The sequence below is a fragment of the Opisthocomus hoazin genome, chromosome 7, assembly GCF_030867145.1.
Source record: "Opisthocomus hoazin isolate bOpiHoa1 chromosome 7, bOpiHoa1.hap1, whole genome shotgun sequence".
Taxonomy (NCBI): Eukaryota; Metazoa; Chordata; class Aves; order Opisthocomiformes; family Opisthocomidae; genus Opisthocomus; species Opisthocomus hoazin.
In genome coordinates, this window is record NC_134420.1 from 1,468,238 (window position 1) to 1,486,413 (window position 18,176).

General features: G+C 67.5%; 2 protein-coding genes across 4 annotated transcripts; one reads left to right on the top strand and one right to left on the bottom strand.

Annotated features, from left to right (window-relative positions):
- Positions 1 to 29: 29 nt before the first annotated feature.
- On the top strand, positions 30 to 2,229 carry AIP (AHR interacting HSP90 co-chaperone). Of its 2 annotated transcripts, XM_075425922.1 has the most exons (6): positions 30 to 220; positions 530 to 718; positions 844 to 1,020; positions 1,135 to 1,276; positions 1,370 to 1,616; positions 1,693 to 2,229. In XM_075425922.1, exons 1-5 carry the CDS (start codon positions 119 to 121, stop codon positions 1,573 to 1,575), a joined length of 816 nt encoding a protein of 271 aa, XP_075282037.1. In that variant the 5' UTR covers positions 30 to 118; the 3' UTR covers positions 1,576 to 1,616; positions 1,693 to 2,229. The 2 variants fall into 2 exon arrangements, with proteins under 2 accessions (XP_075282037.1, XP_075282036.1); XM_075425921.1 differs by having other exon boundaries at positions 1,370 to 2,229.
- Positions 2,230 to 2,824: 595 nt separating this feature from the next.
- PITPNM1 (phosphatidylinositol transfer protein membrane associated 1) lies at positions 2,825 to 18,050 on the bottom strand. 2 transcript variants are annotated; one of them, XM_075426289.1, is made up of 24 exons: positions 17,977 to 18,050; positions 17,625 to 17,721; positions 16,188 to 16,402; positions 15,983 to 16,104; positions 13,375 to 13,596; positions 12,955 to 13,269; positions 11,803 to 11,898; positions 11,587 to 11,694; positions 11,427 to 11,488; positions 11,104 to 11,348; positions 10,680 to 10,869; positions 10,469 to 10,570; positions 10,199 to 10,350; positions 9,757 to 9,935; positions 9,218 to 9,388; positions 8,837 to 8,986; positions 8,037 to 8,185; positions 7,855 to 7,965; positions 7,519 to 7,635; positions 6,396 to 6,544; positions 6,131 to 6,280; positions 5,053 to 5,236; positions 3,744 to 3,872; positions 2,825 to 3,624 (listed from the first exon to the last, which is right to left on the bottom strand). In XM_075426289.1, the coding sequence occupies exons 2-24, from the start codon at positions 17,700 to 17,702 to the stop codon at positions 3,358 to 3,360; spliced, it is 3,663 nt and encodes a 1,220-aa protein (XP_075282404.1). In that variant the 5' UTR covers positions 17,703 to 17,721; positions 17,977 to 18,050; the 3' UTR covers positions 2,825 to 3,357. The 2 variants fall into 2 exon arrangements, with proteins under 2 accessions (XP_075282404.1, XP_075282405.1); XM_075426290.1 differs by lacking the exons at positions 2,825 to 3,624; positions 3,744 to 3,872; positions 5,053 to 5,236; ... (4 more) ...; positions 8,037 to 8,185; positions 17,977 to 18,050 and having other exon boundaries at positions 8,843 to 8,986; positions 9,836 to 9,935; positions 17,625 to 17,783.
- Between the last annotated feature and the right edge of the window lie 126 nt (positions 18,051 to 18,176).

The window sequence follows — 18,176 nt, forward strand, 5'->3', positions numbered from 1 at the left end:
TCGTCATGGTGACGCCGCGGCCTACTTTCCTCCCCCTCAGGCCACTTTCCACTACCGGACGCTGCGGTGCGGAGCTGAGGAGACGCCGCTGGACGACAGCCGGGCGCGGGGGAAGCCCATGGAGCTGATCGCCGGCAAGAAGTTCAAGCTGCCGGTGTGGGAGGCGGCCCTGCGCACCATGAGGCCGGGGGAGCGCGCCCGCTTCCGCTGCGACGTCAAGGTGGGGCGGGGTTTGCCAGTCCTTGGGCGGGGTTTGCCAGGCCGTGGGCGTGGTTTGCCGCTCTGGGGGCGTGGTGCGCAGGTTTGGGGGCGTGGACAGCGCCCAGGGGGCGTGGTGAGCTGGTTCAGGGGCGTGGACAGCGCCCAGGGGGCGTGATCAGCGCCGCGCCCACGCGTTGCTGCCTGGTCCACGGGTTCGAGCCCGGGGGTGTCCAAGTCCGGTGTGAGTCGTCGTGTCCCCTCCCCCCCGGGCCCTGACTCGACCCCCCGTGCGGCCCCAGCCCACCGTCGCCTCCCCCCCGCCCCACAGCACGTGGTGCTCTACCCACTGGTGTCCAAGAGCCTGCGCAACATCGCGGCGGGGAAGGACCCGCTGGAGGGGCAGCGGCACTGCTGCAGCATCGCGCAGCTCCACGAGCACTACTCGCTGGGCTACCCCGACCTCGACGAGCTCCAGAAGAACCCCCAGCCCCTCATCTTCGACATCGAAGTGCTCAAGGTGAGGCACCTGCTTCCGGAGGGCAAGGCTCTCCCAGCCCTGGGGGAGCTCGGGGACAGGGACCAGCACCCCATCCCCGGGCAGGAGGGTGCTGGGGCTCTGCCCTCACGACGGGGTGCCGGCAGGTGGAGGCACCCGGCTCCTACCAGCAGGACCCGTGGGCCATGACGGACGAGGAGAAGCTGCAGGCCGTACCCCTGATCCACAAGGAAGGCAACGAGCTGTACCGGCAGGGCAAGGTGCCGGAGGCGGCTGCCAAATACTACGATGCCATCGCCTGTCTCAAGAACCTGCAGATGAAGGTGGGGGGGACTCCCCGGCCACTCTCGGGGGTGCACACGGGTCTCCCCGCATCCCTCCCGGTGTGCGGGGCTCGGGGGCTGCCCCTCATGCCCCCTCTCCGTCTCGTCCTGCAGGAACAGCCCGGCTCTCCGGACTGGATTGAGCTGGACCATAAGATCACCCCGCTGCTGTTGAATTACTGCCAGTGCAAGCTGCAGTGCGAGGAGTACTACGAGGTGCTGGACCACTGCTCCTCCATCCTCAACAAGTACGAGGGTAAGGAGCCGCCGGCCGGCGGTGGGTGCCGAGGGGGCGAGCAGGGACCGGGGAGGTCCCATCCCCCCCAACCCTGCTCCGCCGACCCCGCAGACAACATCAAGGCCTACTTCAAGCGGGGGAAGGCCCATGCAGCGGTGTGGAACGTGGCGGAGGCGCAGGCTGACTTTGCCAAGGTGCTGGCCCTCGACCCCTCGCTGCGCCCCGTCGTCTCCAAGGAGCTGCGGAGCCTGGAAGCCCGCCTGCGCGAGAAGGACGCCGAGGACAAGATCCGCTTCAAGGGCATCTTCTCGCAGTAGAGCCCGCGGCCGCAGCGGAGAGCCCAACGCTCTCTGAACAGGTTCTTTTAGATATTCCACATGTGGAATGGTCATTGACGTTTATTAATGTTTAATACAAATTTTACTTCTTCGAAGGGGCCCGGGAGCTCGCCCCGGCCCGGTGACACGGCAGTGCACTTAAGTCGCAGTATTAAGCAGCGTACAGCAGTCGCAGCGCCCGGCTGAAGCGCAGTCTGAAGGTGAAGCTCCTGGCCGGGCTCTAGCCGATGCTCATCGTCACACCGAGAAGGGACACAGGGGGTGACACGAGCTCCAGCCCGCTGCTCCCTGCCAAGTTCTTTTAGTCATTATTTGATGTTTTTATATTTTATGTTGGGCTGAGCCGCTGTGCCTGGCCCTGGCCGAGCAGTTTACGGCCGTGGGGGCTTCGGCGCCGAGCCTTAGCCCCGTCTTTCACCCCTTCACGCCTGTACTCCGCGTCCTGCACCGTCACTTCTCGAGCTGCTGCTATCATCCCACGACCATGTTTCCTCTGTACTACATTGCCACGTCGGCATCCTCAATATTTTATATAGAATAACTGCTTGTTCCCGCTATCTGTGTAAAACCCTGGTCGTGCTATGCCAAGATAAACAAAAGTAAAACGAGTCGCAGGCACCGGGTCCCTTAGAAAAATTGCTGGTACAGGTAAATCAGGTAGAACAGAGTTGCAGGGGTGAGCACTCTGTGTCACAGATGTGTTGTAGCTGCTAAACGACTGCTCTAAGGTGTAGAGCGAAGACTCCAGCGGGTTCCACCCTGGCTCACGGTGTAACAGCAGCTCTGGTGCACGCAGAGGCTGCGGCAGTGCCTGGCCCCGCGCCGCCGCAGCCCCCCAAACCCCACAGCCCTCGCCCCGTGCCCAGCTGCCCCAGCCCTGCTCTGCTCGCTGAAGCCAGTGGCTTTCCTCCTCCTGTCCCCACGGTCCCCCCACCCCTGCCCTACCACCACAGCTGTCCTCTTGCGGAAAGCGTTCAGCCGCTCGCGCGACGTACGGCTCCGTGTCGGCATCAACGCGTACCCGAGAGCAGCGGTGCCGCCCAGGGACACCCCAGCCTGTCCATTCCCCGCTGTGATGTATCCTAAATCACTCATGACCCGACTGCTGCCACCTCCCCGCGTGACACCGTGTCCTTGGGTCCGAGGTCCCCAGGGCTCTGCTGGCGGGTGGAAGCCCCAGTGCCATGGTCCGAGGGCGGCGGGGACAGAGCGGACACGCAGGCCCTGGCGCCTCGTCTTTACATCGCTTTATTTCACACCGAGAGGAAGAGAACGGAGGAACCGCTTTCGAATCCCGGCCCTTGCCCTGCCCCGCGGCTGGCGACACCGAAGGGAAATAAATAAAGAAAGCGGGGAGCAGGGGGGTGCCGCTTGCCGTGGGGCGTAGCCACGGCCCCCCAACGCTGCCCAGGGACGGATGACCCCGGGGGGCAGCACACTGGCTCCTCGGGGGGCAAAACCCCCCGGGCACTGCCCAGCAGCCGCTCCGCAGCCCCAGGGGACCAGGGGGACGGGGCAGCAGGGTGGAGGCAGAGCTGGGGGACAGCAGGGGGGAACTGGGGTGGCTCAGCCCTGAGGGGACAGCTCTGGCTCTCGGGGGGGGGGCTCAGAGTGCCGTCTCCTGGGGCCCTCGGTCTCGGGGGACCCAGCACCCTCATCTCCTTCCTCTCGGCTCGAGGCCCATCGTGGGCTCCGGCCCCAGGGGCTCCTGACTGGGAAAGGAAGGCTTGTGGCAGAGGGGGGACGGTGGCCATGCCACCCTCACTCCTCACCCTCCAGCTTGAGGCTGACGCTGCGGGGCTTGGCCCGGGATGGCCCGGGGGGGGCCGGCGGGGGCCCCCCGTCCCGCTCTGCCTGGCTGGAGCCCCGCGACCGCAGGAGCTGGCTCTGCTTGCGTAGGAAGTCGACGGGCGCCGGGCAGCCGTAGGTGCCTTTGCCCAGCACCGGCCGTGGGGGTCCCTTGGGGGAGTGGGCCAGGGCCGCCGCTTCCAGCTGGGCCAGGTGGGCTACGTAGCCCTCGGAGAGGAACTGCGGGACACACGGACAGCCTGAGCCGGCAGCCCTGGCCATCGCACGCTCCCGCCGCCGCCGTGGGGTCAGCGACCGTCCCCTGCGGCCCCAGCCCGTCCCCAGCCCCACCGCCCTACCTGGCACTGGTTGTGGAACTTCTTGACGGCCCGGCCCACGATGTAGATGTGCGCTGGCGCGAGCCCCAGCGAGCTGTAGACGGAGATGTCCTTGGTGGAGCCGTAGCCGGCGACGATGGTGATCTCTGCCTGCCCATGGACAGGAGCATTAGGGCAGTGAGCAACCCTTCCCGCGGGGACGGCCAGCCCCAGGGGACCGGGACACCCTCATTTTACAAAGGACAGTTACAACGCCCAGGGGCTGGGAGCTGTGCCCCGAGCAGGCTCCTGGCAGAGGGTGCCAGCTCCGCCATCACGGCGTGGTCCAGCTCCAAGCATCTCGACACCAAACTGGGAGGTGTGGTGGATACACCAGCAGGCTGTGCTGCCATTCAGCGTGACCTGGATAGGCTGGAAAGCTGGGCAGAGAGGAACCTGATGAGGTTCAACAAGGGCAAGTGCAGGGTCCTGCACCTGGGGAGGAACAACCTCATGCACCAGTACAGGCTGGGGCTGACCTGCTGGAGAGCAGCTCTGCGGAGAGGGACCTGGGCGTCCTGGTGGACGACAGGTTAACCATGAGCCAGCAGTGTGCCCTGGCTGCCAAGAAAGCCAATGGGATCCTGGGGTGCATCAAGAAGAGTGTGGCCAGCAGGACGAGGGAGGTTCTCCTTCCCCTCTACACTGCCCTGGTGAGGCCTCATCTGGAGTCCTGTGTCCAGTGCTGGGCTCCCCAGTTCAAGAAAGATGAAGAGCTACTGGAGAGAGTCCAGCGGAGGGCTGCGAGGATGAGGAGGGGACTGGAGCATCTCCCCTACGAGGAGAGGCTGAGGGAGCTGGGCTTGTTCAGCCTGGAGAAGAGAAGGCTGAGAGGGGACCTTAGAAATGCCTACAAATATCTGCAGGGTGGGTGTCAGGAGGATGGGGCCAAGCTCTTTTCAGTGGTGCCCAGCGACAGGACAAGGGGCAATGGGCACAAACTGAGGCACAGGAAGTTCCGTCTGAACCCGAGGAAGAACTTCTTCCCCCTGAGGGTGATGGAGCCCTGGCCCAGGCTGCCCAGGGAGGCTGTGGAGTCTCCTTCTCTGGAGATATTCAAGACCCGCCTGGACAAGGTCCTGTGCAGCCTGCTGTAGGTGGCCCTGCATCAGCAGGGGGGTTGGACTAGATGACCCACAGAGGTCCCTTCCAACCCCTACTATTCTGTGATATTCTGTGATCTCCACGCACGGCTCCACCAACCCGCCGGGAGGGAGATGGGCACGGGCTGCGGCACGGCCCACGCGACCCCTCCACTGGCCCCACGTCCCCACGCCGCCGCCGTCCCCACCTCGGTGCGCAGGCTCTGGAGGAAGGCGGCTTTCTGGCGCAGGGGGTCGTGGGTGAGCCCATCGCAGAAGGAGACGGCGCCGTGGGGGAAGTTGTGCTGGGAGAGCCAGGCCACCACGCGATGCTTCTGCATGTCGGGGCGTCCCGTCACGTAGATGATCATGTAGCCCGAGTCCTGCCAGTGCCTAGGAGGGGACACGCGGCGGTGGCGGGAGGCTGTGCGGGGACAGTCCTGCTGGCAAGAAGCTGCCGAGCATCTCCCAACACATCACACGTGGGTGCTGCCTCCGAAACCTTCATCCCCGCAGGGGTTTTAGCGAGGCTGAAGGCCTCGACACTGCCCTGGTGAGGCCCCATCTGCAGTACTCTGTCCAGTTCTGGGCTCCCCAGTTCCAGAAGGATGAGGAGCTACTGGAGAGAGCCCAGCGCAGGGCTACGAGGATGAGGAGGGGCCTGGAGCATCTCTCCTGCGAGGAGAGGCTGAGGGAGCTGGGCTTGTTCAGCCTGGAGAAGAGAAGGCTGAGAGGGGACCTTAGAAATGCTGATAAATATCTGCAGGGTGGGGGTCAGGAGGATGGGGCCAGGCTCTTTCCAGTGGTGCCCATCGACAGGACAAGGGGCAACGGGCACAAACTGGAGCAGAGGAAGCTCCAGCTGAACCCGAGGAAGAACTTCTTCCCTCTGAGGGTGCCGGAGCCCTGGCCCAGGCTGCCCAGGGAGGCTGTGGAGTCTCCTTCTCTGGAGATATTCCAGCCCCGCCTGGCCGTGGTGCTGTGCCCCCTGCTCTGGGTGACCCTGCTTGGGTAGGGGGTTGGGCTGGGTGACCCCAGAGGTCCCTTCCAACCCTGACCAGTCTGGGATTCTGTGATTCATGGCAGAGCTGCGGGGTGGCACAGCAGGCTTCAGGACCGAAACCGGGCGCAGGCTGCTTTTCTGTGCCAGCACAGAGACGCTGTGAAAACCCTCACATGGGGGTGAGGGGAAGGCAGGAGATCCCCCCAGCTCCCCCCTGCTCCCCAACCGGGTTGTCACCGCACAAGGAGGGGGGAGATTGTCCCTCCCGTCAGAGGGGCACCTACCGTACGACGTCGACAGCCCCCGCCCGCACTTTGGGGTCGCTGCCCATGATGGAGACGCTGGCGGTGAAGGAGCCATCGATGCTGAACACGACCGACTCGGTGCCCCGGGCCACCACCGTCAGGTACGCCTCGGCGTAGCTGTGGTCCCCCCTGGGACGGGAGAGCGGGGAGGCTCAGCGCCGGCTCTGCCACCGACGGGGCAGACGTGGCTCTGCCGAAAGGGCTGGAGGAGGAACCGAGACGGCACCGCACGCCCACGTCTCACCTGACCACCATGCGCACGGGGTAGATGCCGATGGCCAGAGCCTTGTCTGGAGGGATGGTGAAGGTCAGGCGCCCGCTGCCGCTCGTCACCTCGGTGCCGTAGTAGAGCCACTTCCCCGACAGTGGCTGCGTCATGACGTAGATATCCACCTGTGAGGAGGGGAAAAAGGGCTGAGTGTGGACTGAACCTCCAGATCCTGCCGCATCCCCAGCCTACAGGTCCTTACAGAATCCCAGAATGGTCAGGTTGGAAGGGACCTCTGGGGTCACCCAGTCCCACCCCCTGCCCAAGCAGGGTCACCCAGAGCAGGGGGCACAGCACCACGTCCAGGCGGGGCTGGAATATCTCCAGAGAAGGAGACTCCACAGCCTCCCTGGGCAGCCTGGGCCAGGGCTCCGTCGCCCTCAGAGGGAAGAAGTTCTTCCTCATCTTCAGCTGGAGCTTCCTCTGCTCCAGTTTGTGCCCGCTGCCCCTTGTCCTGTCGCTGGGCACCACTGGAAAGAATCTGGCCCCGTCCTCCTGACCCCTACCCTGCAGATATTTAGAGGCATTTCAAAGGTCCCCTCTCAGCCTTCTCTTCTCCAGGCTGAACAAGCCCAGCTCCCTCAGCCTCTCCTCATAGCAGAGATGCTCCAGTCCCCTCCTCATCCTCGCAGCCCTGCGCTGGACTCTCTCCAGTAGCTCCTCATCTTTCTTGAACTGGGGAGCCCAGAACTGGACACAGCACTGCAGATGGGGCCTCACTGGGGCAGAGCAGAGGGGGAGGAGAACCTCCCTGACCTGCTGCCCACACTCCTCTTGATGCACCCCAGGATCCCATTGGCTTTCTTGGCAGCCAGGGCACACTGCTGGCTCCTGGTCACCCTGTCGTCCCCCAGCACTCCCAGTCCCTCTCCGCAGAGCTGCTCTCCAGCAGGTCCGCCCCAGCCTGTACTGGTGCGTGGGGTTGTTCCTCCCCAGGTGCAGGACCCTGCCCTTGACCTTGTTGAACTTAATAATCCTCTCCCACATCCCACAAGGTCCTGTGGGGTCCTGTTCACCACATCCCTTCCCCTGCCACAGGGGACACCAGCCCCGTGTCCCCTGCTGGACACCCCCACCCTGTCTGATGGGGTCCTGATACCTTTTCCCCGGTCAGCGTCACCACGTCCAGGGGTCCGTACATGAAGCGCCCGCTGAGGACCTGTGCTTTGCCCTCGCACACGATCACGTCGCTGGCCCGGTGGTTGGCCGTCACGTTCTGCAGGGACACGGGGGGCTCAGCAGCCTGCTCCGCCACCGCGGCTGGCACCCAGGGGAACCCCGGAGACGGCACATGGCCCCGCCAGGCTGCGGGACCCTCCCGGCATCCTCCTGGCAGAGAGGAGCAAACCCCCCCAGCCACATTGCCCCACGGCCAGGGGTCTTCCCGGTGCTGCCCCAGCAAAGGGTTGGGCTCCTGGTGGCCATGGGGACGTACCCGGATCTTCACTTGGGTGCGCTTGCGCTGCCACTTCTCCCGGGGGATAGCGGGGCTGTAGATGGAGGTCTCCTCGCTCTCCGCCGGCTGCGGACCCTCCTTCTCCATCACCTGCCGAGCAGCGCGGCCCCAGCTCAGCCTCCGCCGGCCCCGGGGAGCCGCGCCGCCCGCCCTGCCCGTACCTGGCGCAGGATGAAGGCCACCACGTCGGAGGACTCCCAGTAGCTGGCGTGGAAGAGGTGGGGCAGGGTGATGGTGGGGAAGGCGGTCAGGGCGTCGGGGCAGTACAGCGAGTAGTCGATGCGCTTCGGGCCCCACCAGCGCTCCAGGACTGCGGGGAGAGCCGGAATGAATCCATCGCCGGACCTCACCCCGCGTGGTGCATCCCGAGGTGGTGGCAAGGGAGGTTCTCCTTCCCCTCTACACTGCCCTGGTGAGGCCTCATCTAGAGTACTGTGTCCAGTTCTGGGCTCCCCAGTTCAAGAAGGATGAAGAGCTACTGGAGAGAGTCCAGCGGAGGGCTACAAGGATGGGGAGGGGACTGGAGCATCTCCCCTACGAGGAGAGGCTGAGGGAGCTGGGCTTGTTCAGCCTGAAGAAGAGAAGGCTGCGAGGGGACCTTATAAATGCCTACAAATATCTGCAGGGTGGGGGTCAGGAGGATGGGGCCAAGCTCTTTTCAGTGGTGCCCAGTGACAGGACAAGGGGCAATGGGCACAAACTGAGGCACAGGAAGTTCCGTCTGAACATGAGGAAGAACTTCTTCCCTCTGAGGGTGACGGAGCCCTGGAACAGGCTGCCCAGGGAGGCTGTGGAGTCTCCTTCTCTGGAGATATTCAAGACCCGCCTGGACAAGGTCCTGTGCAGCCTGCTGTAGGTGACCCTGCTTCGGCAGGGGGGTTGGACTAGATGACCCACAGAGGTCCCTTCCAACCCCTACTATTCTGTGATTCTGTGATTCTGTGGCACGGATGACGCTTACTCTTGACGACTTCGCTGGTGCTGGCAGGAGTGGGGGGTTCTACTGGGTCGCTGCCCCTCCAGAAGCCCCCGAAGCTGCCGGTGGGGGTCAGCGGGGCGGCCACGTCCACCTCGGGCAGGAACAGGGCAGAGTGCATCTGCAGGGCCTCCGCTGCGGAGGGAGATGAGTGAGGCCACCCAGTCCCCCCCTGGGGACCCCAGCCACCCTGGGACCCCCCTCCAGCAGAGCCCTGAAGGGGTGGGCAGGGCTTGCACATCACCTTCCCCCCACCCCAGCCATGCTCCGGCAGCGCTGTGGGTGCTCTGGGTGCCCTGGCATGATGCTGGAGGCCAGCACGCACCCCGGGGTGCCTGGGACCAGCCCGGCACAGGGCCCACTCACCCAGCAGGGACGAGGTGCCATCGCCCAGGGGGTATTTCTGGTAGCGGGGCACGCTGAGCGGCGGGACGGCGTGGAAGGCCTTGGCCAAGAGGGGCTCCAGGCGAGAGGCGCAGGGGTCGGCGGCGTGGAAGAGGTTGTAGACCTGCTCACAGGCGGGACGCAGCTGGGCCACTGGGACAGAGAGGGGGGTCAGGGCTGCCCAGCGAGGAGCCCAGTGGGGACGGGGACAGGGCACGAGGGCTGGCGGGCACGGGGCAGCGCAGCCGGGAGAAAGCAGGAGCCAGCGAGAGGAAAGGCTGGGGAGGCAAACCCAGGACACTGGTGACAGCTGGAGGACAGGCTGGGGCTGGCACACAGCGGGGAAGGGGACGCTCGGGCTCACACCGACACCGGCACAGCCAGGACTGGGCATGCAAGGGGCTCAAATCCAAGCAGGGCTCTTTGGGGAGGTCCCGGGGGGCTCAGGCTGGCAAGGGACGAGGGTTCGAGCCCCGTGGGGAGGGTGGGGGGCTGGCACCGCGGCTGGCGGGGGTCCTCACCATCCAGAGCGGGCATGACGGTCTTGCGCAGCGCGAGCACCAGCCCCAGCGGGGAGCCAAAGAGGAAGAAGCCGGATACCTTAAAGTCGAGGCGGGTGCCGGTGCTTTCCGCCCCGTCCAGCGCCGCGGTGCCGCTCCGCGGTGCCTCCGTCTCCAGCGGGGCCTCGCCGGCCTGCAGGCTGGGACAGCGGGGCCGGTGGGCACGGGGACGGAGGGCTTTGTCCCACTCCCACCAGCCTGGGGGGCAAAGTTGTGCCCGGCACGGCCCCCTTAGCCCGGAGGAGCTGCTGGAAGCCGGGGAGCTCCGGCAAGACTCCTCCAAGGCAAGGTGCCCCCACCCAATGCTCCCGCCCGGGCTGGTGCAGAGGGGAAACTTGCCCTTTCCCTAAAGCAAAAAATCAGTCGGGAGATCGGCGCTGCCGCCCGTCCATGTCGCGCTCACCTGCACGAGGAGCTGTGATGGTGGCTGTCCCCCTGGCAGGGTGGCTGTGCCCCCGGCTCCGGGCTGGCCTGGCCCGACCCCGCTGCGCCGTCCGCCCCGTCGGCGAGCGGGTCCCTGCCGCCGCACAGCTCCGGGGAGACGGGCTCCGTGCTCTGCGGGGGGAAAAGCAACCAGCGCCCGGCCCTCGCTTAGCCACCAGCGGCACCCCGGGCAACCCCGCACCCAGGGGTGCGAACCCCCTTCTCCCCATCCCGGGGTGCCGGCACTCACCAGGCTGCCGCGGCGGCTGCTGCTGCGGCTCCCGCCCGCCCGGCTCTGGCAGAGCGCGTCGAAGCCCAGGATGCCGCCGACGCAGTCCCCCAGCAGCACTACCTGCGGACGAGCGCCGGGAAGGATGGAGCCCCCAAGCCCTCTGCACGGCGAGGACGTGGTCCCCAGCTGGAGCCCAGAGCGAAGCTTCCCCCCCGATCCCCCCTCTCACCTGGCCGCAGAAGCCGGCCCCTTCGCCGGAGTGGAGGAAGGTGCTGTAGGCCTGGTTGGCACGGGCGATGACGGCACCCACGGCGTGCTGGTAGCTCCCCGAGGAGGTGGCCAGCAGCGGGAGGGCTGCCAGCGGGATGTGGTCCTGGCTGCTGGACAGGCTGTCCCTGTCGTGGCTGTAGGGGCTGAGCCTGCGAGGGACACAGCGGGGAGGATGAAGGGGGCTGTCCCCGCGTCCCCACCCCACCGTGCGACGCTCGCTCGCCCCGGCGTGCCGCACCAGGAGATCTCCCCATCCCATCGCTCAGTCCCGGGTGCCACGCCGGGAGAAGGAACATCCCCGAGGCCACCACCTCCCCGCTCCCCTCCCACAGCTCTGGGGTGGTCTCCCGTGCGGACAGCCCCCTCCTCGCCGCGCGGCATACCGGGAGACGAGGGCGTAGGCGGCGGCGCAGATGGGCGGGCAGGGGACGAGGCGCAGCGCCACGTGGCCCAGCGCCTCGGGGAAGTGGACGCGGGTGACGGCGTCGAAGGTGGCCGCCAGCGTCTGCACGTCCGCCTGCTTGGAGCCCGGCTCGCCCGCTCCCTGGTCCAGGATGTTGCCGCTGTGGAGGATGAGGAAGAGGGCGTGGATCCGGCACGCCTGCACCGCGCTCTCCGCCGAGCCGCCCTGCGGGAAGGGGAGCGCTGCCGTCGGCACCCACGCCGGGGACCACGGCCCGAGGGAGGGGACGAGCGGGACACCCACCTCAGGGAAGCCAGAGACCCCCAGTCCTTCGCCATCCACCTTGGCGGCGCTGGCTCCATCCCCTGCGAGCACGTGGCCACGGTGAGCCCGGCCGGGGGTCGGCCCCCTCCCAGGACACCCACGCTGGGGTCTGGGGCCGGGCCCCCCCCCAGCCGCTCACCCAGCGCCTCGTCCAGCTCCGCCGGCCGCTCCAGCGTGTCCAAGAAGTCGTTGGAGCTCCACTTCGTCATCTCCTTGGCAAAGACCTCGTCGCTGTCGGACAGGTCCTCTGCGGTGGCAGGGAGGGGTTTGTGGGTGGGGAGCCCCACGAGGGCCCCCCCGCCAAGCGCATCCCGCGCCGGTGCCTGGTCCCGGCCACCGAAACGCCGAGCCGTACCGTGGGCATCAAAAAATTCCTCTTCGGAGCTGTTCTCGGAGTCGCGGGCGATGTTCTGCATCCGCCACTCGGACAGGCTCTGAGGAGACACCCCCCCTGCCACCGGCATGGGGTCAGCTCCCAGAGCCCCCCCGCAGCGAGACCCCGCTCCTGCCCCACAGCTCCCCCTTGTTCCTCCACCCAGACCCCCCTGGGAGACCCAGGGCCACCCTTGGGACACGCAGACTCCCCCAAGAGACCCAGGGCCACCCCAAAAGACCCAGGGCCACTGCCGGGAGACGCAGACCCCTCCCAGGAGACTCAGGGCCACCCCTGGGAGACCCAGACCCCCCCAAGAGACCCAGGGCCACCCCCGGGGCACCCAGACCCCCCCAAGAGACCCAGGGCCACCCCCGGGGCACCCAGACCCCCCCAAGAGACCCAGGGCCACCCTCGGGGCACCCAGACCCCCCCAAGAGACCCAGGGCCACCCCAAAAGACCCAGGGCCACCGCTGGGAGACGCAGACCCCCCCTAGGAGACCCAGGGCCACCCTTGGGACACGCAGACTCCCCCAAGAGACCCAGGGCCACCCCAAAAGACCCAGGGCCACCGCCGGGAGACGCAGACCCCTCCCAGGAGACTCAGGGCCACCCCTGGGAGACCCAGACCCCCCCAAGAGACCCAGGGCCACCCCCAGGGCACCCAGACCCCCCCAAGAGACCCAGGGCCACCGCCGGGAGACCCAGGGCCTCCCCAAGAGACCCAGGGCCACCCCTGGGACACCCAGACCCCTCCCAGGAGACCCAGGGCCACCCCAAGAGACCCAGAGCCACCCTCGGGGCACCCAGACCCCCCCAAGAGACCCAGGGCCACCCTCGGGGCACCCAGACCCCCCCAAGAGACCCAGGGCTACCCCTGGGAGACCCAGACCCCCCCCAAGAGAACCAGGGCCACCCCTGGGAGACCCAGGGCCACCCACGGGGCACCAAGACCCCTCCAAGAGACCCAGGGCCACCCCCGGGGCACCCAGACCCCCCCAAGAGACCCAGGGCCACCCCCGGGAGACCCAGGCCAAGGAAGAGAGGGTCCCCCGATGCATCCCCTATAGAGAACAGCAGCAGCCGGGGGGCTGGAGGTCCCCATCCCACCCACCCAGGATGCAGTCCCTCACCTCCATGCTGGGAAGAGTAGGAGGAGCGGGAAGAGGTGGACCACTGCTTGGCAAAGCTATCGTCAGGGGAGGCATCGGCCACCCCCTGCGCCTCGGGCGCCTCCTGCCCGCTGGCACCCCCCGGCTCCGGCCGCCCCTCGGGGCTGGGCCCGGCGGTGGGGGGCTCCTCGGCCTCGCCGCACTTGGCCATCTTCTGCGCCAGCATCCGTGCCGTCTCCTCCTCCAGCTGCCGGATGTCCTCCATCGTCAGGTCCGTCCACTCGTCCTGCCAGCACCAAGCCTGGCGGTGGGCGCGCAGCATCACCTTCCGCAAACCTGCGACGGGGACGGGGCGGGAGCGAGCCCGGCATGGCCCCGGGGGTCCCCAAACCAGCCCCCCCGCCCCGAGTGACGCCAAGGTGCCGGCGGCTGGGGACTCACCCACGTCGTGGATGAACTGCTCGATTTTGGACTGCATCCCCCAGTAGCGGAACTCCACCTTGCAGAGCTTGTAGGCGCACATCAGGGGTCCGGCGGCGGCCGCCTCCAGCCAGTCGTCCCCCAGCGGCCCCCGGCCCGTCTTGGCCGAGTGGTAGAGCTTGGGGTCCTCCTCGGGCTTGTATTCCCCGGGGGAGATGGGGTCACGCACGATGTCGATGGTGTCTGCGGGGGGAAGAGCGCTCGTCACCCCGCGGCGAGGGGACAGGGGAGGGTGGGAGCCCCCCCTCGGGCAGAAAAGCAGGGAAAAACACACCAAAAAAAAAAAAAAATCAAGAGGGGGGCACCCGGTGAATTATTCCCACGAGCCTGTGGGTGCACCCCAACACGTCCTGTCCCTGCACGGGGGGTGGTGCTGAGGACGAGCCGGATTGAGCAGCTTGGTGCAGTGGTGAGCCCCGCCGGCTGTCCCCCCCCCAGACCCCAGGGTCCCCCAATAAGGAGGAGCCCCCGTCGAGCCGGAGGGCACGACGGCAACATCCCCCTCTCCCCAAAACAAGGGGGGCCTCCCCAAAACTGGAGGAGGGCTCACGGAAAAAGCTCCCCCCAGGAAAACACGATCCAACAGACCTTGGGGGGGCCGTTGGGGCCCATCCCTGCACGCAGTTTCCCGCAGTTTGGCTGCTCCAGCCCCGTCTCCGGGCCAGCTCCCTCCAGCCTGGACTTGGGGAGTCCTGGGGGGGGTCCCGGGGCACCCCGCTGGCCCCCAGGACCTTCCCACAGAGCTGTCCCCAGTCTCTGTCCCCCCAGAGCTGTCCCCCCATCCTCTGCCAGACCTCGTATTTATTTGCCCCTGTTGATCCCCACCTTGCACCCACTGGTGTCTTTCTCCAGCTCAGGCCAAGAAAAAGGGGGGAAAAAAAAAAGGACTTTTAAGACTCAGAAAGCAAGGGACAGTTGCAGGGCAGGGGCTCCGAAGCGGGGCTTTTCCCCACGGTGGGCAGCCGAAATGCACAGCGCTGCAACCCCTCCAAACCTCCCCAGCCTGCAAAACACACCACGGGGTGGGAAAGCAGCACCCGGGGTGTCCCAGGCACGTGGCAAGAGAAGCCGAGAGGACATCCCGGGGCTGGCACGGGGGGGCCCACATCTCCTTGCCCGAAGCCCAGCCCTGGGTGGGTCCCAGCCCTGCATTTGTCCCCGTGCAAAGGGCAAAGCACCTCCGCAGCCACGCCACGGAAACTAGAGATGCCTCCAGCCCACAAAACCGCCGTGCCCAGCCCGGGGCTGGTGCCCGGCCGCAGCGGCGAGGCAAACACGAGCCCTGAAATCAGCGCCCGACGGGCTGGCCGAGCAGCTCGGACGGCGGCACGGCACGGTCAGCAGCGAGGAGCCACGCCAGCATCTGCCAGCCCAGAGCGGCTCCCGGCAGCGTCGCTCGCGTGAGGGTCAGCGGGTCCGTTCGCTTTCACCGCTGCGAGAAAAATCAGCGAGGAGGCAGCAATCCCAGCGGCTCGCCCCGACAGCCCAGATCGCAGCGTTCGCTCCGCTGCCCTTTGAAACGCGAGATGGGGTTTCAATCTGGCGGTGCTAAGGGACACCGGGGTGACAGCCAGCAACGCAAATCCCAGCGGGGTCTGTGTCCCCTGGCCCCGCTCCCCGTGGGAGATAGCAGCCGCCCGAGCCGCAGCGTGCCCCACGGAAAGCCCACGGGCCAGGCACCGGCGGGGAAATCGGGCAGGGCAGCCGGCAGCGGGCACCGGGCCGTGCCCTGCCCGCTCTCTGCTCAGCCCCGGTTGCTGCCCGGTGGTGGCAGGGACAGAATTCGTCCCCGCCAGCCCAAGCTGCCGGCATCGCGGTCGGAGATCCCCGGTGCCGCCAGAGCCAATGAGAGAAATAGGTCAGATGAATCATTTCCTCCGAGAGCCTATTTTAGGCCTCCATTTTAAGAGGCAGCTCGTCACGGCTCTGCACTCCAGCACCTAAAACGACCAAATCGACACCGCCGGGGCCGCAGCGGCCGGGGCCGAGCCCACTGGCGAGGGAGAAACGCCAAGGCTGGTCCCCCCCCCAGCAAGCGGCCTGGAACCGGAGAGCGATCTGGAGCAAAGCCCTGGGGAGCAGGGGAAAGCGGGGCAGGGAGGAGGAAAATGGGGACACGCTTTTCCAGCTCCCTCTCCCCAGCTGATCCAAAATGCCCCGCAGGAGCCCGGTGCGGTTGCCACGTCCACCCGGAGAGGGGCTGGGAAGGCAGAGCCGTGCCAGACTGCGCGGGACGGGGAGGGAGAGAGGGACAGACGGGCACCAGGAAGGAAAGGGCTGTGAATAAATACGCAGAGGATGAAATTGCCCCCCCAGGACGTCTTTAATGCAGACTCTAATTTAGCAGCGCTGTGAAGGGAGTGGGCAGAGAGCTCGGGGAGCAGACACCTTCCCCTGCCAAGGTCCCCCCACAGCCGTCCCCAAAACGCGAGGGGCCAGCACAGAGAGCAAAGCCGAGCGCGTCGCAGGTGCCGAGCCCCTCGGGCACCCCTTGAGGGGACCCTCGATGGGATGCCTCCATCGGGTCCCACCCTGCACCCCGAGCCAGCCCCGCAGCAGCCATACGCACCCAAAATCCTCTGCCTCTTCTCAGCCGCGCTCAGGTTGAAGACGTTGGTCTGCTGGCCCGCGTCCGGCCGGTAGTACGTCTCGATCTCGATGGAGAACTTCTCCACAAAGGGGCAGGTGTACCTGGGGGGACACGCGGGGACGGGGCTGAGCCCGGCGGCACAGCTGGACCCCGCAGCCCACCCGGCATCCCCGCTGGGTCCTACCTGGTGCGGGTGTAGGGGTAGGCGTTCCAGGACTCTTCCTCCACCTGCAGCGCGGCCTTGGGGAGCAGGGCCCGGAACCAGCTGGGGATGTGGGAGCCCACATGGTAGATCTTGTGGGTGTACTGGCCGCTGCCGCCGGGGCCGTCGCTGTAGGGCCGGTTGGCCAAGATCTCCACCCCGCTGCCCTCGCCGCTCGACTCCTCCCGGCTCTTCTTCTGCGGGGAGAGCGGCTGGGTGAGCGCGGACCCCCCGGCACCCCCCAACTTGCACATCCCCAAAGCCTGGCACCTCACAGGTCCCCAGGTCCCTGGACCCTCCTGCAGACCCCAGGCCCTGTGCGCTTACACCCCCAGCCCCACGCCTGCTCCCGGGACCCCTGCTCAAACCCACCGGACCTCAGTGACACCCCCACACCCTGCCAACCCCTTGGGGTCAGCCTCAGGCCCCCCCCAGCCCCCAGGCTCCATGCTCAGCCCCACAGCTCCCTGCAACCCCAGGCTCCATGCTCAGCCCCACAGCCCCCTGCACCCCACAGCTCCCCATGCTCAGCCCCAAAGCTTCCTGCACCCCCCATGCTCAGCCCCACAGCCCCCTGCACCCCACAGCTCTCCATACTCAGCCCCAAAGCTCCCTGCACCCCCCATGCTCAGCCCCACAGCCCCCTGCACCCCACAGCTCTCCATGCTCGCCCCCTGCACCCCCCATGCTCAGCCCCACAGCCCCCTACACCCCCCCAAGCTCAGCCCCCTGCACCCCCCAGCTCCCCATACTCAGCCCACAGCCCCCTGCACCCCACATCGCCCTCCAACCCCAGGCTCCATGCTCAGCCGCACAGCCCCCTACACCCCCCAAGCTCAGCCCCACAGCCCCCTGCACCCCCCAGCCCCCCACGCTCAGCCCCACAGCCCCCCGCACCCCACAGCTCCCCATACTCAGCCCCACAGCCCCCCGCAACCCCCATACTCAGCCCCACAGCCCCCTGCACCCCACAGCCCCCCAGGCTCAGCCTCACAGCCCACTACACCCCCCAAGCTCAGCCCCACAGCCCTCCACACCCCACAGCCCCCCATACTCAGCCCCAAAGCTCCCTGCACCCCACAACCCCCCAACCCCCTGCAACCCCAGGCTCCATGCTCAGCCTCACAGCCCCCTACACGCCCCCAAGCTCAGCCCCGCAGCCCCCTGCACACCCCAGACCCCCATACGCAGCCCCCCAGCCCCCAGCACCCCACAGCTCCCCATACTCAGCCCCTCAGCCCCTCCCAGACCCCCATACTCTGCCCCACAGCCCCCCGCAACCCCCATACTCAGCCCCCCAGCCCCCAGCACCCCACAGCTCCCCATACTCAGCCCCTCAGCCCCTCCCAGACCCCCTCATGCTCAGCCCCACAGCCCCCTGCAGCCCCCAGACTCAGCCCCGCAGCCCCCCGGCCCCACCTGGATCATGTAGAGCTGGGCCACCTGGTACTCCTCCAGGCTCATGGGCAGCAGGATGTGGTACTCCTTGATGAGCATGGCGGCGGGGGGGCAGCGCCTGAGGGGTGGGGGGGGGCCGTCAGCCCGGCCCGGCCCAGCCCGCCCGGTGCCCGCTGCGACGCTCCCGGGCCCGCCCCGCTCCCATGGCAACGCGCCCCCCGCCCGCTCGGCCCCGCCCGCCCGCCTTCGGCGCCGCTCGGCTCCCCTCGGCTCTTTTCGGATCCTCTCGGTTCCCTTCGGCTCTTTTCGGCTCCCTTCGGCTCTTTTCGGCTCCCCTCGCCCCCCGCCCGCCGCGCCCGGGCTCCCGCCGAACCTGCGCTGCTCCGAACCGGCCCCCCCCCGCCGGCTCGTGACATCACGGCCCGTTCCCACGGAGACGGCCGTGACGTAGAGGAGGGAGGTGTGTGTGAAACGTGACGTCAGAGACGGGAAGGCGGCGAGCGCCGCTGCACGGGCATTCCGCGTGCGCCGGACGCACCGCCCCCCCCCCCCCCCCGACCCTGCGGGCAGCGG